At 50.0% G+C, this 22,781-nt stretch overlaps 1 protein-coding gene across 2 annotated transcripts in view; it reads left to right on the top strand.

Moving 5' to 3' along the window:
• The window catches only part of Mpp3 (MAGUK p55 scaffold protein 3), a 28,311-nt gene extending 6,212 nt beyond the window's left edge, over positions 1–22,099 (top strand). For both annotated transcript variants that reach the window (XM_050156500.1, XM_050156501.1), the window contains exons 8-19: positions 1,829–1,914; positions 3,088–3,162; positions 6,350–6,546; positions 9,604–9,668; positions 11,174–11,194; positions 11,671–11,712; positions 12,645–12,809; positions 12,906–12,986; positions 14,742–14,835; positions 15,181–15,289; positions 17,753–17,875; positions 19,612–22,099. In XM_050156500.1, coding sequence (XP_050012457.1) covers positions 1,829–1,914; positions 3,088–3,162; positions 6,350–6,546; positions 9,604–9,668; positions 11,174–11,194; positions 11,671–11,712; positions 12,645–12,809; positions 12,906–12,986; positions 14,742–14,835; positions 15,181–15,289; positions 17,753–17,875; positions 19,612–19,788 — 1,235 coding nt within the window. In that variant the 3' untranslated portion in view covers positions 19,789–22,099. The remainder of the gene's footprint in view (positions 1–1,828; positions 1,915–3,087; positions 3,163–6,349; positions 6,547–9,603; positions 9,669–11,173; positions 11,195–11,670; positions 11,713–12,644; positions 12,810–12,905; positions 12,987–14,741; positions 14,836–15,180; positions 15,290–17,752; positions 17,876–19,611) is intronic.
• The last annotated feature ends 682 nt before the right edge of the window (positions 22,100–22,781 follow it).

Below are 22,781 nucleotides of genomic sequence, written 5' to 3'. Positions count from 1 at the left end.
GTGTTCGTGACCCAGATTAGTTTGGGTGGTAAACAGGTTGACAGTCATCAGTGCATGGGAAATCTCGGTGTAGGGGGATGTTACCTTCCAGGTCTGGAAAACTGACTGGTGAAGCAAGCACAGCCCCCTGAGCATATTGGTAACACAGAGGTCCTGATTCAGAAATCTGTACTCCTAATGGTGGCGGTGGCTGCTGCTGGCCCAGTGCCCACTCAGAGTCACAGAGAGGCTAAATTACGTGTCAGGACAGTTTCATTAAAGTGGTGGCTACGTGCTGCGGGTGGTGGCGCTTGTACCTGTAACCTCAGTTGCTTCAGAAGGGACGATTCCTTGCATACAAGAGATCAAGACCAGCCTGGGCTACATAAAAAAAAAAAAAGCCCATTAAAGTAAATAAATAAGTAAATGAAGCTAGGTTGAGTGAAGAGCTAAGTTGGTAGTAGGCTTGTCCAGAAAGCATGGAGCCGTGGGTTCCATCTGCATAAAACCGGGCATGGTGGTGCACATCTCTAATCCCAGCAGGCAGTAAGTGGAGGTAGAAGGATCAGAAGTTCAAGGTAGTTCTCTGCTACAGTGTGAGTTTGAAGTCAGCCTAGGCCATCTGCATCTTAAGATAGATGGATAGGTAGATAGGTAGATGGATACATATGTACATACTTACATACCTATATAAATAGAAATACACATAAATGATAGGTAAGTAAGTAGATAAATACATACATAGATAAGTTCTGGTGCCTTTAAGTTTTCTCATTAAGACTTAAGATAGATATTCCCAGAGTCTGCAGTTCAGGAGAGCGAAGAGTTAATACTTTTAAGAAAGCAGAGCTAGTGGCTGCGGAGATGGGTCAGTTGCTAAAGTGCTTGCCACCCAAGCATGAAGCCCTGAGTTTGATCCCCAGCACCCATGTAAAAACCCAAATGTGGTCTTGTACACTTGTAAGCCTGGTGCTAGGAAAGCGTTGAATCTGTGATCCCAGGTCCTAGTGAACTCCCCTGTGTCAGAGAACATGGTGGGTGGTGCCTGAGGGAAGATAACGCTGTCCTCTGAACTCTACATGCACGTGTGCACAAGTATCCACACCTTATACTTAAACACACACACTCTCTCTGTCTCTGTATCTAAGCAGAGCTTTGGCAGAAGAAATACAGCTTTCTTCCTTCCTTTTTTTTTTCTTTCTTCCTTCCTCCTCCTCTTCTTTCTTTCCCTCTCTCTCCCTCCCTCCCTTCCTTCCTCCCTCCCTCCCTCCTTCCCTTCCTCTCTCCCTCCCTTCCTCTCTTCCTCCCTCCCTCCCTCCCTCCCTTCCTCTCTCCCTCCCTTCCTCTCTTCCTCCCTCCCTCCCTCCCTCCCTCCCTCCCTCCCTCCCTCCCTCCCTTCCTTCCTTCCTTCCTTCCTTTCTTTCTTTTGACAGCATTTCTCTGTGTGTAGCCCTGGCTGTCCTGGAACTTGTTTTATAGACCAAGCTGGCCTCAGACTCATAGAGATCCTCCTGCCTCTGTGTCCCAAGTGCCGGGATTAAGGGTGTGTGCCACTGCCCCCTAAATACAGCTTTCTGTGCTGAAGTGCCTATGCGTGCTTGGTAGCTCTGTTACTTCTTAGCAGTGTGGCTTTGTAGGGCTGTTGTATCTGCCTGGCTCTCAAATGTACCTTGTACTCGGACGCCTCCCCAGAGGAGGGTTTGAATTTGATACTGAGCACGTGTCTCTTTTCTCCAGCTTTAGACCTGAATCTGCCCTGCAGTGACTTCGCTAGTGCCCAGAGGCATGAAGCCCAGCATCAGGGCCACTTTTTTAGTGCTGAGCCAACCTCCATCCCTGTGTCTCCTAGGTCTGGTGCATGTCGGTGACGAGCTCCGGGAGGTGAACGGGATCGCTGTCCTGCACAAGCGTCCAGACGAGATCAGTCAGATTCTGGTCCGTGTAGCATGGCTGCAGGGCGGGGGGAGGGGGGGGAATCTTCAGAGACCCAGCATGGGGGCTTCTCAGCCAGGGCAGCCCCTGCCTCTGCTTCCCTGTTCGTGTGAGGATGGGGCAGACCGAATGGTTTCCAGTTCACCTGCCTTCCTCTCAGTTCTTCTCTTCGGCATAGTCTTCCTCTTCGCCCCAGCTCTGTTGTCTGAGGACCTTTCAAGTCTCGGGTTTATCCTAGTCTAACTGACTTCCAGCCTTCTTTGCACTAACGTGGGGACAGAGAGGGTTTTTCAGCTAGTGCCTGGTTATTATTAACATGGAAGAAGGGTATCAAGTGCTTTATAACTGAGAAAATTCGGGGGGATGGAAACAGTGTTGTCATCTGTTCTGGGGGCTATCCTGTTCTTCCTCCTGGACTCTGACACTGAGGTGCAGGCCTCTGAAGGAAAGGCCTAGAAAGGTGGGGATGGCCTAAGATGGGAGCCCTGCGGAGGAGTGAACCAAGGAAGGAAGTACTAATCAGGCAGGACCTAGAATAATTTGACTGAAGTGGGTTATTAAAATAGCCCACGAGAGAAACCCTGTCTNAAAAAAAAAAAAAAAAAAAAAAAAAAAAAAAAAAAAAAAAAAAAGCCCATGAGAGGCTGGAGAGACGGCTTAGTGGTTAAGAGCACTGACTGCTCTTCCAGAGGACCCAGGATCAATTCCCAACACCCAAATGGTGGCTGACAACCATCTATAAACCCAGTGCCCGGGGATCTGATGCCCTCTTCTGGCCTCCACAGGCACCGGACATGCAAATGGTGTATAGACATACATGTAGATAAAACACTCTTTATACATAAAAAATAAATAGAATTTAAAATAACCCAAGAAGGGGAGGTCATGGGACCCCCGAGATCTGGTGCTTTGGGGACCTTGAGTTCTAATTAAAATCTCCAGTCTCTGTGTCCCATGTAAAGGGAGTGTTTTCGTTTCCTTACGTGCGCTATCACAGGCGGTCCACATTAACTGCCAGAGGCAGACACTTGATCCTTAATAGCAAATCCCACCCGGGCAGAGGAATGGAAGCCGTCAGTCTGCGTTTCATTCTGAACCCCCACCTAGGAAGTGGGACCGGAACTCACTGAGCATCGGGTCTAGAAAGCCATTGACCTCTGTTCCCTCTCCCTTCAGGCCCAGTCCCAGGGATCCATCACCCTCAAGATCATCCCTGCCACCCAGGAGGAAGACCGCTTCAAAGAGAGCAAGGTATGGGAGGTAGGCTCCCCGGGGTTTGCTCTGCTGAGGCAGGGTGGGTGTCTGAACCTTGCCAGGCTTTGGTCGCCATAGTCTGAATGAACAGCTTGTACATCTGGCCCTGGTAACCCTCTCCAGCCAAGGACTCTGACAGTCCTAGGTGACTCATTGCACCCTGCTGTTTGGAAACAGGATTTTGCGTGGTGTGCTAACAAAAGACAAGCTTACTGTAATTGAGTAGAAAATCTGGGCCACGGGGAGAAGGTGCTTAGGAACTGGATCCCGGATCAGGGAAGTTGCTGCTGTTAGCTTGGTTGTTCGCAGGGCCTACCTTTGGTCCTGACCTCTCTGCTGGGCTCTCTGTCCGAGGGTTTTTACTGTGGAAGGGGGATTGTCGAACAAATGGTTCACCGCTGTGTGGCAAGTGGTTCTGGAGGAGTCTGTAATGCGAGAGACATCTCAGGAGGCATTTCGGGTTGTGTGCTGGGGTTGGAGGGAGGTAAAGATGGTTAGAATTTCAGAGAAGGGTCAGATCAAGGCATCTGTAAGACAAAGGACTGGAGGAGTCTGAGAGAAAGGGTAGTGTGGGAGGGCTTAAGGGGGCAGGTGGGAGGAGCATCGCTGGGGATATGGGTTCAGCTGTGAAGGGCATGGCACAACTCCTGCCTAGTTTGGGTGCTCCTGTAAGCAGACCGTGGCTGAAGGGTTTGAAGGCACACAGTTTATTTGGTGGGAAGTGATCCAGGCTATATGGGTAGGGAGCTGAGGGGAAGGGCAGGCAGTCCTACTTGAGAATTTGCTACCCAGAAGTCACCACCCACTGAGGGTGCCTGAAGCTTAATCCCAAAGGGCTTTGGGGATCAGAACTTGTTGCTGTTCTCCCCAGCCAAGAACTGGGGAGATGTGTACATAACTCCCAGCAGGCACTGGGGCTTTGTTCTTTGTAGCTGCTGACTGCTAGATTAGAGAGGAGCAAACTCAGCAGCCGCAGGATGTAAGTCCTCAGGCAAAGGGGTGCAGGTGTACCCTGAAGTCAGCTGGCATGCACTACAGTGGTACAGCCCTGGGGGTGGGGGAATAGTCCAGAGCCCAGGAGACAGCCCCACCGTGGGAAGAAGGCCTACTTCTCGGGTCTGTGGGGCCAGTGCCTCTTAGCACGGAAATCAAATGAGAACTAGCAGGGGTCAGTTTGCTCCTTTTACAATGTGGGTTTGGGGGCTTGAATTCAGGTCATCAGGCTTGGTGGCAAGTGCCTTTACCTGCTGAGCCCTTTCTGCTGCCTTGGTGAGAGGTTAAGGGCGCGCCAATCACAAGGGTGTCTCCGAAAGTTCTCTGGACAGCCCAAGCTCTCTGGGCAGTGGTTCTCAACCTTCCTAAAGCTGTACCCCTTTAATACAGTTCCTCACCTTGTGGCGACCCCTCTCCCCATGAAATTACTTTGTTGCTACCTCCTAACTGTAATTTTGTTACTGTTATGAATTGTAAATCTCTGATATACAATCCCCACAGGGTCGAGACCCACAGGTTGTGAACCGCTGCCCTGGAGGGCTTGGAATGGGTGAAGGTCAGAGGCAGGGAGGTGCAGAATGAGGCTGTTTGGAAGCCCAGGTGGGAGATTATTGAGGATGGCAGAGGGTATTGATTTGATTTCATGATGAATTTGGACTTGAAGTTCTTGGACGTGAGGCAGAAAGGAGAAGAAAAAAAAAAAGTTTTCATCAGGTGGTGAAGGAGCAGGCCAGCCAGCCTTGCCACTCTGCTGAGTGTATGAAGGGAGGCTCAGGACAGCTTCTGGCCCAGAAGAGGTGCCAAGACACTATTGCTGAAGGGCAGGTGATTGGGGACAGCTGGTGTCCCCCTGGCCTCTTGTTTTGCAGCCACTGAAGGACCTTGCCGTGGCTGTTTCTTCCTAGTGCTCTTGGATTAAGTCCCAGGGCATAAATGACATTGACCCCAGTGTGGGGTCACACTGTGGACTTGATACAGGAGAAGAATGTGGTACCCTGTCCCTTAGCCCTGTCCTCTTAAATCTTTCTTTGTGACCTACTGCTCTGTCTGAACAGCCTCTCCCTGCACTATGGTGTCTGTATTTGGGTGAGGGTGTCTGTCCCTACCTCAGAGGCCCAGAAGGTTCTTACTGCTGTCTACTTTAATCTTTCGTTTTTTGTCGCATGAAGGAATCTCACTCGGGCGCTTCTGAAGATGACCCTGATCTCTTTCTTTTCTCTTTGCCGCTGTAATAATGGGGCCGTGAAGTCTAGAACTAGAGTACTTGCCATAAATTCATAGCACTGGGTTACGAGGGAGAAAGAGGTGGGAGGCAGCTCTGTGTCCTCTCCCGCCTTCCCCAGAGAGGAGACTTGGCCAAATACATGGCAGACAAGGCAAGGTGGGGCTGTCGAAGCTGTGGGTGCCCGTTATAGACTTGGGAGTCGACCAAGTAGGTTTTGCTGACGTCTGGGTTCCTTCCTCTGAGGACCTCTGGGTCCTTCCTTGCATAGATGGCGCCTGACTTCATCAAGAGCAGGTCTTAGTAAAAGTAACAATGGTTGCACATTGTGTGTGTGTTTGCTTCTTGTCTCCAGGGTTAGTTGTTACTTAGTGTGGCTGGGGCTCTAAGCATGGCGGATCAGGGCCACAGGGAAACATTTCGGTTAGAAAGAGAAAGTCAGATGTGGGACCTATCTATATATTTATTTTACGTTTATATTTTAATTAAGTAAGATTGTGTGGGTGTGTGCATGTGTGTGCGCGCGTGTGTCATACCACAGTGCACACACAGAGGCCAGAGAACAACTTGTAGGGGTTGCTTTTCTCCAGTGAAGAGAACTGGGGGCCGGAACTCAAGTTGTCAGGTTGGCACGTGAAGCGCCTTTACCCGCTGGCTCCTGTTTTCCGAGCCTGTTTGTTTGGTTTTGGTGTTGGTGCTGCTGGGGATGGAAGCAGCATCTCCTAGGTGCTGGACAAGCACACTGTGCCACCGAGCCATTCCCCAGCCAGGCGTTTTCCAATTACCTACGGATTTCTTGACTTAAATATCTCAAATGGATGAAGACCCCTAAGAAACAAAAGCAGGGTGTTTCTGACTAGCTTCCTACACTACAGGCCACTGTGTCGTCTAACTATGAAGGGCTGCTGTCATTATGTGGCCTGTGCCCTTATATGGAAGGGTCCCCTCACTGCAGCCCTTGCCTTACAGGTGTTCATGCGTGCCCTCTTCCACTATGACCCTCGGGAGGACCGTGCCATCCCCTGCCAGGAGGCAGGCCTGCCCTTCCAGCGGAGGCAGGTCCTGGAGGTGGTGAGCCAAGACGACCCCACCTGGTGGCAGGCCAAGAGAGTGGGAGACACTAACCTTCGAGCTGGCCTCATCCCGTCTAAGCAGTTCCAGGAGAGGTAGGTTTGGGGTGTTGCTGCCGTGTGACTGATGGCCCAGGTACTCTGAAACCCAAACCCCCTGAGTCTCTGTCACCTCAGTCGTGGGGGAACCTGCTGACGGAAATACAGTTTCCTTTGTGTCTGTGTCTGTTCTGGTCCCATAGCTAGTGGAAATGGCTGTTGGAGATTTCAATAAATGCAGGGACATTGGCTTTTCTTTTTCACTATTGGGACTCAAATCCAGGAACTGACGAGGCACACGCTCTACCTGAGCTACAGGTCCAGCCTTCTGTTTCACTTTTCTGTTTAGAGACAGGGCCTCATTAAGTTGCTCCGGCTGGCCTTGAACTCATTCTTTAGCTCAGGATAGCCTTAACTGATAGGCCTTCTGCTTCAGCCTCCCTTCAGGCTTCACATCAGGACCAGCTAGAACATTTGAACTGAGTTAATGCATACAATTGTCCATTACTATACTCTGAATATACTTCTAGAACCTTCTGGATACAAAAATCAATAGGTGCTTAAGGGCCTTGTCCAAAATTGTATTGTATTTGCCTATGACCCCTTCCCCTCCACACATTGTCTTGGTGCTATGACTCTTCTCTGGATGATTTCGGATGCTACACTGTAGTGGTTTAAATAAGAACGACCCCCATAGGCTCATGTTTGAATGCTTGGTTCCCTTTGGTGGAACTATCTGGGAAGGATTAGGAGGTGTGGCCTTGTTGGAGGAGGTGTGTCACTGGGGCGGGGCTGTGAGGATTCCAAAGCCCATATCATTGCCATTGCCAGTTCGTTTCCTCTGCTTTGTGCGTGTGGGTTGAGATGCAAGCCCTCAGCACGGATCCAGCACCATGCCCATCATATCCGCCTGCCTCCATGGTCCCCATCATGATGGTCATAAACTCCAGTCCTTGGAACTGTGAGCCCCAAATTAAACTCTTCTCTAAGTTGTCTTGGTCATGGCCTCTTATAAAGAAACTAAGGCAGCTATTCCCTGTAAGGGCCATGTGACAGGTCGGCACACTGTATTCTGCAGGGACAAGGGGAAGAGAGTAAGTACACAGCCAGTGTAGGCTCAGGGGTTTTCCCCAGATGTTTTCAAGCTGCAGTGGGTTGTTTGTTGATATGGAGCTCACACACACAGGGCCGACGATACCCTATAACACGAACTAGCAGAGAGTGGATTGATGAACATTCAGAAGGGGGACTAGAAAGAGAAAATTACCCAGAGTCCTGTGCGTCCAAAGAGCACAGTTTGTCTCCCATCTGTGCTTTCTCTGTGTGTGTTGCACCCAGAGTTTCCCTTTTTTAACTTGAGAGTTTGACATTAGCATTTCCCGTGTTTGCGTATTCCTCGTATGTCATCTTAATGCTTATGTAATATTTCACGAGGAATGGTCACTTGATCGTGAGCTGTATTTATTAGGATTGGCTTGGCTTGTGCTGTATATCTTTTAAAAATCATTTAATGTGTATGTGTGTGCCTGCATGTATGTTGTATGCACCTTGTGCATGTAGTGGCTGGGGATGTGGACATCAGAAGAGGGCATTGGATCTCCTGGAGAACTGGAGTTACAGGTTGTTGTGAGCTGCCATGTGGGTGCTGGGAGTCAAACCTGGGTTCTCTGGAAGAGCAGAGACTGCCTCAACCACTGAGCCATCTCTACAGCCCCTTGTCATTTTAGTCATATATTGTTGCTGCTACTGTTACTATTGTTGTTAGTGTTAGTAGCGTTGTTTTGAGGCTGGGTCTTGCCGTGTAGTACATGCTGACCTTGAACTCTTGACAGTCTTCTTATTTCAGCCTCTTGAGTGTAAGCCAGCATCCCTGGCACTTGTGTTAGGCTTCTTAACCTCAGCTGTGAACCCTTGCTCTGCCCTGAAGGAACTCACAGTGCAGAGGAAAAACCAGACCTCCTTCCAACACACACTTTATGTAGGGGTGACTGGTGTGAGGGACGTTTTCTTTGTGATCTTGTACCAGGAGCACAAACCCTTTCAGGCATGCAGGGAAGGCTTCACGGAGGAAGGGTCGTGCCTGAGCACTGTCTGACTTCCCCTGTGGTTGCCCCCTAAGGCGGGCTGCAGTTTTTCTCTGATGCAGGTTGCTAAAGTGATCATGCACACAGAAGGTTTGCAAGTCTCACTGTCTTAGAGGTGGGAGAGAGCCATTACCTGCTTTATTATTTTTATTTTATTTTTTGCATGTGTATATGCACGCACCCGTGCCCTTGTGTGTGCATATGTGGAGGCTGAGGTTAGTACCCAGTGTCTTCCTTGATTGTTCTCACCTTAGTTTTTGAGACAGGGTCTCTGAGCCTGTCCCGCTGATGTGACTAGTCTTGATGGCCAGCGAGCCTCAGGGATCCCCTGTCCCTGCCTCCAGGACTGGTATTACAACCGTGTGTCACAGCCTCCAGCAGTTCTTTTAGTTGATGCTGAGGCTCAAACTCCGTTCCTTCTGCTTGCATGGCAGACACTTCACCAGCATTCTCTCCAGACTCTTGCCTCTGAAATATGGAATCTAGATGCTGCAAGAGCCCTGCAGGGATGCTTGACCCAAGGGAGACCTGGGTGATGGCCTGCCTGACACTTGTCTTGGATACTGCTGGGGAGGGCCATGCCCTCTAGTAGTGTATGTGGGGGGCGTGACATCAGTGTCACTTCTGACCCGTAGCTCTTCCTGAGAGTTCTGCTGGTTTCCTTTTTCCTGGGGGATGGGGAGGCAAGGTAGGGGTGGAGAAGAACCTCCCTGCCTCAGGAATCGGCTGAGGTAGCATAACCAGCAATTATGACCCAGGCACCAGCTCGCATTCCTTCGTGTGACTCTCTTGGGAAGGACAAACCTTTCACAGGCTGGGAGACTCATTTTTTTCCCCCATTATAAACTAATCAGCTCTGTGAAAGTGTCCCCTTCCCTACCCAGAGCTCCCTGGGAAGTAGGAGGTCCTTGGCGTGCCTAGGTGTATCCAGCCGTGGAATTCAGGCCTTGGTTTCCCCCAGTTTCTAGAAAGTTCCCTTCAGCTAGTTCTCTAACCCAGCTGATGGCGGCATCCACCCATGTCCCTGCAGGCGGCTGAGCTACCGGAGAACGACAGGCACCCTGCCAAGCCCCCAGAGCTTCAAAAGGCCCCCCTGTGAGTAGAGTGGCGGAGTTGGGGTGCGGGAGGGGTGGAAGAAACTGACACCGAGTTAGAGGGAGGGTCATCAGAGGCCCTGTCTGAGCCTGCAGACCTCCAGAGGAAAGAGAAGGTGGGGAGAAGCATCGGGAGGGGAGGACAGCCATCCTAGAGAAGAACTTCTGTATTGGGGTCCATGGATACTCCTGGGGACATGTTAACACCATGCCAAGCTGGTATGCAAGCGTCTGTGGGTGTCTATTTGGAAGAGAGTGCCAAGCTCTCTTCAGCTGCCTAAGGAACACTTTGAACTTGAACATTAAAATTTGCTGATATGGAATGGGAATTGGGTGTCCACGCATGACCGTATGCATTGTAGGATTAGCTGTGAATGTACCCCAATTGTAAAATTGCTTAAACCATTATGTTTTTTTTTTCTGACTTTATTTATTTATATTTTGGTAACTCAATTGTGTGGTTCTCGAGTGTGAACTTTTAGATAATATTTTGTCTCGGTGTCTCTTCAGTGCATGTACTCTCCCTGAAGCCCTGGGCCACCGATTGAATAACCCTGCATGGTCCAGGACAGTGTGGCCCAGAGAAGCCAAGAGGTTGCACACCTTGCTAAGTGTCCTTGCACCTCTGTGATAGCGTTGGGAGGTTCCAGCAGAAGATGCTCTTTAGTTCTGAATTTGAGATAGACACCAATTGCTGTCTAATGCACCCCGTAGAAGCATGCTAAGAACTTCTCTGTGGTTAAGACAGCTTTAGCTTGTTGGCTGGCGTTTGTTGGAAATTCTCTGTGCACCTTGCCCTGAAAACAGGCTGGCTTACTGCCTTGTATTTTTGAAGTATTATTGTTTGGTCGTGGCGGGTCCAACCAATGGGCCTCATCCGCACAAGGCAGGTGCTCTACTGGGGACCCAACCATTCCCCCTCCCCTGCCTCTGGTCACAGTGGCCCTGTGAAGTGGGTGGGATGGCAGCCTCACTCCCCGAATGGAAGCATGGGGAGTCATGAGGTTCCACAAGGGTTTTAGAGGTCTTTTGGGAAGGGCTCAGATTAGAATCCCTCACAAAGCGGGGCTCTCCCCAAATCTACCCTCTGTTGCTGGTGGCTCCTACTGAGTGAGGGGGGCCTGTTCAGGCACCTGCATTTTCCTAGCAGGCCTTAGACTCTAGGAAATGGGGGACCGAGTTCCTTTCCTACCGTGGGACCTCAGAAATGCCAACGGCTGCATTTCCAAGCAGGGGGGAAGCTGCTGAGTAGGTCGGCCAGGAGGCCACTTCCCCGGGCCACACACTAACTTCCTCCGGCTGCTAATGAGCCGCACACAAGAAGACTAATTAGCAGGGCTGGGGTTTAATAACGCACCACCATTCAGATCATAGGCTTGTTGGAGCAAGGAAACGGGGCAGATGGAGTTCTCTTCAGGCTGCCGAGGCTGTAGCTGCCTCTCAGCCGCAGGGCTTCCTGCTTCCCTGCACTAACGCTGTCCCATCTGTCTTTTATGCAAACTGCAGATGATCAGCCTTGTGACAAAGGTAGGCCTGGTGTTTGTCCCCCCGTGCACATGAGTGAGGCCCCTTTTCTGGGGCCCCTCTGGGGCTGAGGGGGCTGGTTTTCCTCCCCGCACCTGGGTACCTTTGCCCCAGATGCGCGGGGTGGGAACAGGCTTCAAAGCCTTAGGACCCCCTCCCCCTGTGTCTGGCATTAAAGGATGATCCTGTGACCCCAGTGCTAGGTAAGAGAAGAAACAGGAAGGCAGGGCAGGGGGTGAGGCCTCCCATCTTATTCCTGTGTCCCATCTGGGCTCACAAAGACAGGGAGGGGGCTTCCTGGCCCAGAATCCCCACCACGGGCTGGAAACAGAAGAGCTGGTCCCAAGCCACAAAGGTCTTTTCTAGACCCTCCCCCATCACTATCACGGAGGGCTCTGCCCTACTACCTAGGGGCTGGGTCCCTGTGGGCTTGAGGATGTATCCAGTGTGACTTACTCCCCTCTCTGTTTGGTTTCCAGAGACCTGTGACTGTGAAGGGTACCCCAAAGGGCACTATGTAGGTGAGTTGCTCTCCTGGAAACCCTCCAAGCCCAGGCCCAGGCTCCCCCAGGAACCTGATAGGAGCTGCTGAGCCTGGGGGACCCTCATCTCATTGCCAAGAATCAGTCAGCAGAAGGCAGTGCCCGCTCAGGCCCAGGGCCCGCCCAGCTGCAGAGCTGGAGAGACACAGAGCCCTACGCTGGCACTAATTTTATCTTCACCGTTGCAATTGGAGTTTATTCAGTGTGGGCCTCACCACCACACACAGGGAAGGGATTTTGTTTTCCCCAGCGTTCCCCCTTAAAGGTCATAGAAGATAGGCAAATGTCTCCCGGTGTTTATTCAGATGTGATTTCAAACTCACAGGACTAGTCAGAGAACTCCTGGGTACTCCACGCCAGACCTGAGAATTTTTAGCTCTCCGAGCCTTTCTCATTTCTTTTGCTGCCGCCTGTCACATGAGGGTTAATGTACACATCCTGCCCCTGTACCCCCGATCACCTCAGTGTGTATTTCCTATGGACAGGACATCCTGTGACCCGACTTCAGGATAGTGATCAAATCTTGGACATTTCCTCTGCATACAATTCTATTGTCTTATATGCTGTTATTAAAATGTCACCAGTTATCCCAATAATGTCCTTTATTTCCCCTGGTCTGGGATCCAGTTTAGACCCATTCCACTGCCTTTGAACATCAGAGTTCCCATTTTACAGATAAGGAAATTGAGGCTCAGAGAAATGAAGTGACTTATTAATCCAAGGTCAGTCACACAGCAAGGAAAACAGTGACCTTGAGCTCCAGTCTTTGGGTGTGGGGGCCACCTGTGTGGCCAGCGCAGGAGGCTGGGCAGCCAGGCGCCCAGCCTTACCTCCATACTTGGCTCCCCGTAGAAGGCCTTTATTGGGGAATCTCAGAACCAATGCCACCTTGTCCTTTTTCCCTCCTCAAGCTGGTCTTCGGAGAAGCTTCCGGCTAGGCTGCAGGGAGCGGCTGGGTGGCTCACAGGAGGCAAAGGTGACTGCAGGAGCTGAGTCTCAGGAGCTGCTGACCTATGAGGAGGTGGCCAGGTACCAACAGCAGCCTGGGGAGCGGCCCCGCCTGGTGGTTCTGATTGGTAGGTGATATCCTGAGTTTCCAGGTGGGCTGGCTTCCTCAGGCGTGGTGAGGAAGGAGTTCTGTAGGGACTGAGGCAACCTTCCCTTTGTTCCAGGGTCTCTGGGAGCCCAACTGCATGAGCTGAAGCAAAGGATGGTGGCCGAGGACCCCCAGCACTTTGGTGTCGCAGTTCCACGTAAGAGGGCTTGTGTGCGTGCGTGCATGTGTGCACGTGTGCCCACGAATGCTTTCCAGGGACTGAATTCTTCATGCTCATCTTGACCTTTTTGGTACTTTGGGTGTGAGCACCCACCAGACATTGCCTGTTACATTTATGTTATATACATATGGGGGGACCTCGGAATGATGGGAAGAGTCTCGTTCTCGGGTGACAGCTGCAGCAGCACCTGCCTAGTGTCTGACTGGGGATGGGAGTGAGTCCAGAGCACACTGGCTACCATGAAGCCCAGAGCTGGTGAGGTGGAGGTACTGCCAAGCATTCCACTGAGAGGGGGCGCTATTGCTGTAGCTGGATGGCAATTGGGTAGGTGGCTGGGCACACTCCTTGGTATTGTCAGTGGTTCTAATCCCGAAGGCAGTGGGTTGCCTGGTTGTAGGTGTGGGTCTTGGTTCTAGAGGAGAGAAGAATGAGAGCCAGGTCCTAAGCCCTTACATGTAGAAACTAGGCTGCCCCTACCTGTACCCTAGAGAAGAGGTACTATAATGCCATGCTAAGGAGGAGAAGCCTCAAGGCTCAGGGAGGTTAAGTATCACATATAAGCCTAGCATCACACAGGGGGAAGGGTTGGAGCTAGGCTTGGAGCCCAGGTCAGGTCATTGCTAAGTGTGTGGCTACATGGCCATTTCCCATGCTGCCCCATGTCCTGTTTCTCTAAGTGCCTTTCCTCATTCTCTGGCCTCCTGGCCCTGGAGGGATGCAGTGTGGGTGTCTGGTCACCATGGGGGAGGGAATGATCTTTTCCAGAATGTTTTGGGGAGGGGTGACTACAGAGACTTCCTTAGACCGCATTGTTCTTCCTGATCCCACGGCCAACAGCCGAGCCCCCAGCCGTCAGAATCATCTAGTACATTGTCCGAAGTAGGAGAGACTTAGGGGAGGTGGTGGGTCTGTGGAGGCCACTCTGGAAGCACAGCTCTGAGGACTTTCGGAGGCCCCAGCCTTGAAGTGTCAGATGGATGAAGCAGGATGTCAGGAGTTCCTCACACACATACACTTCTGTCCCTGCGAAGCCTATATTCAGAATTCAGGCTTGCCTGTTTCCAGGCACCCACAGCAAGGTGAAGTCAGGCAAGGCTTCCCAGAGGTGGTGACTTTTATGTTGAACGTTGAAATATAAATAGAAGTTTTCTGAGTGGAGAAGAAAGGAAGCGTTTGCTGTACAGAGGGAGGAGCCTGTACCGAGGGTTGACGGGTGTGACCCCCTTGGGTGGCTGTGCTAAGGACTAGGAACGTTAGTGTGGCCAGTGAGGCAGGAGAGGGAGCTGGACTGGAGGTTGGACACATCATGAGGGGGCTCGTGGGCTCCTGAAGATGCTTAACATCGAATCAGCAGATAAAGGTCTGAAGACAGTGATGTGGGAAAGGGCCCTTAGCAACTCTTTGGGGGATTGCTCTGATGCCACCTAGAAGCAGAGCATCCTCAAGGCTGGGTAACTTTCTTCCCAGTTCTCCTGTCTTCTGGAAAAGCTCGGCATTGCCCCTGACGTCATCCTTCTCTACATAGTGAATTTGAGGCCAGTCTGGGTTATGTGAGATCCTGTCTGTAGAAGGAGGGGCGCTCCTTTGGCCTGGATGGAAGACTTGTGCGCTTTGAGGACACTTGATGAATGGAAGTGGCTGGTTCTTGCAGAGATCAGTGATGAGCTCTGGGGCAGGGGTGCAGGCTTGCTGCTCTTCTTGGCCCAGCAATTCTTCTTCTTTCTTTAAAAGACACCACCAGACCCCGGAAGAGCCATGAGAAGGAAGGGGTGGAGTATCACTTTGTCTCTAAGCAAGCGTTCGAGGCTGACTTGCATCATAACAAGTATGTTGCTTCATGAGCCAGTGGGCCCTCTGGTCCGTGTGTCTCTGTGATCATCCGATTTTATATCAGTATTTGACCCCACGGGTGGGCTTCTGGAAGGATGGGGGAAGCAGGAAGTGGGAGAGATGTCTTATTGCAAAGTCTGCTTTGCCTTTGTTTGTTTGTTTGTTTGTTTGTTTCTTTCTTTCTTTCTTCTTTCTCTCTCTCTCTCTCTCTCTCTCTCTCTCTCTCTCTGTCTTTCTCTCTTCTTCCTTCCTTCCTTTCTTTCTTCTTTCATGCCTATGTGTGTGTGTGAATTTTGGATTGCTCAGAAACTGAAGTCTTTCCCTTTTGATGGTGTTTTAGGTTCCTGGAACACGGTGAATATAAGGAGAATCTCTATGGGACCAGCCTGGAGGCCATTCGGGCTGTTATGGCAAAAAACAAAGTTTGCTTGGTGGATGTAGAACCAGAAGTGAGTTCCTGGGCCATCTGGGCGTGCGAGTCTATGGAACTTGTAACCCAGGGTGGCTATCCATTCTATAGAAGTCTTTAGAACAGTCTAAGGACGGTTTAGCTCAAAACACTGATGTTAGGCATGCTTGACCCTCTTCTTGAGAAATGGATGAAAATTTTTTTAGCCCCAAACGTGCTCTGCTATTCTCAAGTACAGGATTAATTTGAGGGAGCCCAGGAACCCGCTGAGTAGCTCAGATATCCAGGACAGTAACCCTTACATGGAGCAAATCATGCAGTAACTGGCTGTAGCTCTGGTGGCACACGCCTGTAGTCCCAGAACTTGGGAGGCTGAGGCAAGATGATGGTGAGTTTAAGATAAGCGTGGGCTACACACTGAGTACTTGTCTGAAAAGGGGTGGGAGTGGGTTATAGAGAAGGTTTGGTATCTCGCACTCGCTGGTCTTCCACAGGGCCTGAGTTCAGTTCCTAGAACCCATGTCAAGTGACTGACAACAATCTGCAACTCCAGTTCCAGGGGGATCTGACGCCCTCTCTGGACTCTGCTGGCATTGCATTCGCAAATGCACGTTAGCCACACGCAGGATCGCACGTACATGTTTAAGTCCCTGGCTTAAAGTAGAGACTTGGCCAGTTGTAACAGGACAGAAAACTGTTAGTGTGTATACCCAGGCCACACTGTTGCTCCTCTCCTCCCTTGCCAGTCTCCTGCCTCTGCAATGGGAATAAGTATATGTAGTGAAGGAGAGGCTCCGAGGGAAGAGTTGGGGAACACCTGACCTGTGCAGACCTTCAGAGCCTGTCCCGGCTCCCTGCAGCTGGACATCTGCAGGCTCCGCAGGCGTCTGGCCATCTTCTTAACCTTGTCTTTCAGAAAAACTCCCTCACTTTGAACTCAGCATAAGGATTTTTTCCCCCTGCTACAGGAGCAGAGTTTTGATGTTATAGTATAGAGTGTGTGCTTTATTTTACCAGAGTCACCTTGAAACATATTTCTAAAAGCACAGCTTGCCCGGAAGGGAACGACTCACTTATTTGCGCTCACCGTGAGTTGGTAGTTGATGTCTAGAGGCTGGAGAGATGGCTCAGCGCTAAGAGCACACACTGCTCTTGCAGAAGGCCAGAGCTCAGTTCCCAGCTTTCACGCTGGGTGCCTCACAGCTGCCTGTAATTCTAGCTCCAGGGGATCCTTCGCCTCCTTGGGCTTCTTCGGGTACCTGCACTCATGCAGGTGTGTGTGTGTGCTTTTGCACTCATATGCAGATGTGAGTGTGTGTGCTTTTACAAAGGTTCACTTCTTGGCACTACATGGTAGCTCACAAACTGTCTGTAACTTCAATCCTAGGGACTCCAACCTGTCTTTGGGCCTCCAAGGGCACCAGGCACACACAGGCAAAACATTCATCCACATAAAAATAATCCTTTTTAAAACTATCAAAATACAAATGTCAAAGATTTGTTTTAAATCCTCATCTTATTTTTATGTGCGTGAGTGTTTTGCCTGCCGCTGTATCTGTGCACTACGTGTATACGGTGCCTGAGGAGACCAGATGAGGGCATTGCATCTCTTGGAACTGGGAGTATAGACAGTTGTGAGCACCATGTGGGTGCTGGGAAATCGAAACTGGGTCCTCTGGAAGAGCAGGTCAGTCAGTACTTTTAAGTGCTGAGTTATTGCTCCAGATCCTCCAAGATTTTTGGTTTTTTGTTTGTTTGTTTTTCCAAGACAGGGTTTCTCTGTACACAAAGAAGCTGTGTACAGCACTGACTGTCCTCCTGCCTTTGTAGACCAGGCTGGTCTAGAACTCAGAGATCCTCTTGTCTCTGCCTCCCCGAGTGTTGGGATTAAAGGCGTGTGCCACCATGCCCAGCCTCTGAAATATTTTTTGAAACACGGTTTTATTGGTTTTTGAGTGTATGCAGATAGTGCATAGAAATTTAATTCCAGTGTGGACAAATGGAGGCCTTTACCCTGTGCAGAAGATACACTCAGTTAGCAGTACAGTTTGCGTGTGGGAAAACAGAAATCTCTACTTGCTCCCAGTGACCCCATAGATGGTCACTTCCTTTACTCTGCACACCTTTGCTGCTTTGAGTATCAGAAGGTGGCCCGAGGAACAGCCCAGTCACACACAGTGTAGTTAGATTGATGGTGGAGGCTAAAACCTATGCATGCTGAGCCTTGAACCGTTGCCTCAGCTATGGGCTGATCCCAAAGAGCCCAAGGAGGTTTCCCGGGTTGGAGAGTCGCAGCTAAGAGAGACTCTCTGCTCTCAAGTAGCCTGTCTGGCCCAGGGGAGTTCAGTATCAAAGGATCAGAGACTGCTGCTAGTCTGCCCAGTAGAAGTCCATCGTCTCAGGACTGACCACCGGGACCCTTGAGGATGAAAGCCTAGGAGGACTGAGCTTCCAGAATGTATGTGTTGCAAAAAGCGTATTGTCTTCTGGAATTTCTTTATAGGCACTAAGACACCTGAGGACCCCTGAGTTTAAACCCTATATTATATTTGTAAAACCTGCAATTCAGGAGAAAAGGAAGACGCCGCCTGTGTCTCCAGACTCTGAGGGCACAGCAGCTCGGCTTGTAAGTTTCATGTTGATTGTGTCTCCTTTCAAGGGAGGGGCTGCTCCTAGCTGACTGTGGGTCCTCCGAGGAAGAGGGACAGAGGGCATGCTTTCTGCGTCAGGCTGTTGTTAAGATCCCTTTTACAAGACTAAGAGAAGATGGTCATGTCGCCAGAGGGTTCAGGGTAGGTGGGGACCATGCCTTCTAATTTAGGAAGGACATCTTTGCCTGGGCTCGCCACCCTCTGCAACCTCATGCCAACATCCTCCCCTACAGGTCATTGTGCAGGATGTGTGTGTGTGCATGTACACAAGTGTGAATATGGAGGTTAGAGGTCAGCTTTAGGTGTCATTGCTCACAAGTTGTCACCGTGGTTTTCACTGGTTTTGTTCTACGAGAGTGTGCGCGCGCATGCGTGTGTGCGTGTGCACCTGCTTGCTTGCAGCAGTGGGTGAGGCAGGACTGAAGGTCCAGGGGCTGTGTGGAGACACTGCAGAGGGCTCCCTAGTATACGAATAGTACTTTACTTCCCTGTAGAACCTAGGTTTTTTTCCTCTTGGCAGATATAAGAAGAAATGCGCTCAATATTTTCTTAGGTTTCCAGCATTTAATAAAAAAATGTCTGGGCCTTCATCACTCATCCCTGAAGTCACTGATGCTGCAGAAAAGTAGGAACTGATGGCAGGGGGGGAAGAATATTTTGGAAGTAGGTCTCCATGGGGGAGGCCAGAATCCCACCTTTCCATATGGCATTGTGAAAACAGGTCCCTAGAAACAGAGAGGGCAACAGAGGACTGCAGAGGGACAGAAAGGGACATCGGTGCAGCCAACAACAAAGTTCACATTGTATTTTCTCAGGTTGATCCTCCATTTTCTCCACAAACCAGGCTCGTTGTCTGTGCTACACGATTGAAATTCCAGTTTCTAGGGACTCTGCATGCAGAAGGCAGAGTTTCTGTGTAGATCTTTTTTTTTTTTAATTTATTTATTATGTACACAATATTCTGTCTGTGTGTATGCCTGAAGGCCAGAAGAGGGCACCAGACCTCTGGACCTCTTTACAGATGGTTGTGAGCCACCATGTGGTTGCTGGGAATTGAACTCAGGACCTTTGGAAGAGCAGGCAATGCTCTTAACCACTGAGCCATCTCTCCAGCTCCCCTGTGTAGATCTTAATGCGAGGTGTTGGGAACGAAGCGAAGTGCCCTAGGAGATGGGGTATTTGAGCAGAGTTGTCCCAAGGTTCTCCTAGGTCATCCTCCCTTCGCTATCCTGCTAACCCAGCCCTGGTGTAAAACATACAATCAGTACTCTGCTACTAGTCAATAGAACTCCTCTATTTTTTGGAGACAGGGTCTTGCTTTGCAGCCCAGGCTGGATTAGAACTCATGATCCCCTTGCCTTAGCCTCCCAAGTGCTGGGATTGCTGGTGTGTACCATCACATACAGCTTCACACCTCTTTGGAAACATTTGTGGCCAGGAACATGATCTTGACTTTTATACACAGATATAATAAGGTATCCTGAAACAATGGTTCTCAGTTCAGAGGTCCTCAGGGGATATTTTGTGAGTGAGTGATTGTGTCTGCTGCCCACTGATTTCCTTCTGTGTAATACGCTGTTACTACACTCTGGTCTCACGCTCACAGTTAAGGTTATCTACAGGACACAGCGATCCATTCGACACAATAAATAAATGTAGGTTCCGACGGGGGCGTGTTCCCCCAGGCCCCATACTGTCCCTTTCCTTGCAGGATGAGCAGCAGCAAGAGATGGCCGCCTCTGCTGCCTTCATTGATCAGCACTATGGGCACCTGATCGACGCTGTGCTCGTGAGGGAGGACCTGCAGGGCATCTGCAGCCAGCTCAGAGCGGTCCTAGAAAAGCTGAGCAAGGACACTTACTGGGTACCCATCGATTGGGTGAGGTAACTTCATCCCATAGCATCCCGTCTGGCCGGACCTTGAAGACCGTATTGTCTAGCCTCCCTCGTGTGTTGTCAAGGACGGAGAGGGGCAGGATTTCCCACAGACTGTCGTCACCGAGTATTAGTGGGAAGCCTCGTTTGGCGTTGGCAGGATTTCCCACAGACGGTCGTCACTCGGTATTAGTGGGAAGCCTTGTTTGGTGTTGGGTTTTTGTCTGTCTTTCTGCACCGCACCCCTTTCACGAGTTGAGTTGAAAGGGGCAGTTCATAGAATAACATGTCATCCATTAAAAATCTCGTAGGCAAGTTGGCCTTGATCCTTTGTACCAAAGCTATGTAGCCACTGTCTTTTGGGGGTGGTGGTGGTGAATTTATATAGTGATTTACAGTGATGATTCAGCTTTATAAATATGACACTTCACTGGTCTAACTTTGTTGGGAATTATTTTCCCCAAGGGGATCTTCTGTGCAAATGACCTGTCTTGCAGCACTGAAATATTACTTAAAAAAATTTTTTTTTGGTAGTGCTTGCCTGGTGGTAGAGAAATTGGTTCCCTGCCTTTCCACATAGTTCGTATACATGATGTTTTTCCTGCAAGACAGAGGCACACGTAACAGTCCACATGGCCCACTAGTCGGTTCTACCATGCAGCAGTGCCTTCGGGGACTCTTGAGGAATGTCAGGCTGCCTGTCCCCTTTCTAAATACCCCCATGCCCCTGGAAGTGAGTCCTTGCTGTGTTTGGCTTGTCCTGTAATATCTGCTCTCTGTCATGCCTTGGTCCTAGGCTTTCTGTTTTCAGTTTGGGGCTCCTGTTGTGCTAGATTGTGGGGAATCAGAAGACTTCCATCTGTCAAAGCTGTGTCTCAGCCACAATAAATCAGTCCTGTCTAAAAGTGTGTAGACTCAAAGTGTGGGTCTGTCGTGTTGTCTCTAAGCAGCAGTGATTTTTGAAGGGACTGTGACAGGTCATGGCTACTCCGAGAGTTTTGCTTCTGATGAGCCGCCAGCGTATGCAAGTTTGTGCTGAGGCGATGCTGAGCCGTCTTGCGCATTCTCTTTGTAAACACACCAAGCCAACGATGTAGCAATGTTACCATTCCCATTTTACAGCTGAGGAAAAAAATGAGACTTAGAAACTTTAAATTATGTGTCCAAGTTCATACAGCTGAAAAACAGTCCAAGGCTCAGGAGGTTTGTCCAACCATAAAAGTGCTTACCTGCAAGTTTAATGACTTGAGTTCAAATCCCCAGAACCCATTTGTAGTGTGTTTTCATAACCACGGCAGTTTAGTCAGGAGATCGGAAGTGGAAACAGAAGACTCTCTGGAAACTTTTTGAACTGGCTAGTCTGCACTTACACCTGTGTACACACATACACATTGTGCACCTACACGCATGAACATGCATAATGGTACAATTTTATATATTTGAGCCTCAAAATTCTTCACACGAGCTATGATCCTTAACCATGATGCTATACCACCTCATGCTTTTGTGCTTTCTCTAATGAAACGACTGACCTGTGAGGAGTGTATTCATAAACAGTGTGCAGTTTGCTTGCATCTTCTAGGACCAGAGAAAGGATGCCGTTTGTACACATGCAAGATACCTTATCCCTGAAACAGGCTAGGCCGACGGCGAAATACCAGGCAGGCTGTTTGCTAACTTTCTTGCATGAGAACTCTTGCAGCTCTTTGGCTTATTCCAGGCCACCCACCAACCAGGATCTCATTTGTAGGACTTCCCAGCCAAGGGCGGGTCCTTTTTACTGGATTTGTAGCCAGTGAAATCACGACTTAACTATTTCCCAGAAATCCAGGCGCGGTGTGGGAGGGGGGGCTGCCTCATGAAGGGTGATGGAGAACTGGGATCTTGAGTCCACTCCCAGGGAGATGACACCACAGGAAGAGCTCATTCCTGGCCACTTCACATCTGCAGCATGGTGGCGACCTTACCTGGTTACAGGAAGCCCGATGTGACTTGCCCTCTGGTATTGGGCACGCATGTCTAGTATACTAAAGAGTCATTTTCTGCTTACTCCTTATTTTGAGCCAATTCTCAGATGAGAGGTATGGTAGTAACCCAGTGTGGATTATGAGGTAAGGTATGAAAATGGGCTTTATCTATTTGCAATTAAAGTGTCTTCCCTTCTCCCAGGACAAGTTATGTTCACGGCTCTTTGTCTGCTAGGAGATCCATGGGAGCAGAGAGGATAGGACCCTGGGGACAGGTGTCATCTGGAAGATGTGTTATTGCCGTATATCAAAGCAGAGAATGTTGTTACAAAAAATAAATGTACCATTTTGCAAGTATGTATTGGTGGAGTGTGTGTAAACCCAAATCCAAGTCCAGTTCCACCCGCAGTATGTGTGTTCTGAGCCCGCCCTACCCCTGCAAAAAGGTTGGCAAAAGTTCCTCACTCCTGACTTGCAAGCCAGTACAGTTCTGTGCCTCCCGAGAAACACTATCTCATTCCCGGGGCTTTTAAACACAGTTCAGTCCTTGGTCTGAGAGAATGTGGGCTCTAGAGGACTTCTCAAGGTAACAATGTTAAAGGGATCCTGTAGGTGTTCCCACTGCCCAATCTGCCCCCGTGGCAGACATCACTTATTGATTACAGAACTCGTCTGCCTTTGGCTCTTTCCACATGGTTTTTAGCATCAGAGCATGGCATCCTTGATCCAGTGATGTAGTTTTCCCTGCCTCCCAGCCCGTTCCTTGCAAAAGAGAGATTTGAGGTTATAACCCCTGCCAGTCACCGCTCAGATGTGCTTAGCCTCAGCCAGTAGTGCTTTTGCTATTCATGTTTCTCCCCAGTGCTTTCCAGCATGTGGGGAGTTCAGCTGTGTACAGACTCAACCTAGTGTCACGCCAGCCATCTGTGCCACCAGACACAGGGTCAGGCGTCCAGTGTGTGCGGTGGTGTGCGTGTGTTTTGCCTTCACATATGTCTGTGCACCATGTGGGTGCTGGGAATCAAATCTGGGTCTCTGG

This window comes from Alexandromys fortis, unplaced genomic scaffold, assembly GCF_014885135.2.
Source record: "Alexandromys fortis isolate MF-2015 unplaced genomic scaffold, M_Fortis_MF-2015_v1.1 scaffold_31, whole genome shotgun sequence".
Taxonomy (NCBI): Eukaryota; Metazoa; Chordata; class Mammalia; order Rodentia; family Cricetidae; genus Alexandromys; species Alexandromys fortis.
Note: the sequence above shows the minus strand (reverse complement) of the source record. Positions and strands in the feature narration are given on the sequence as shown.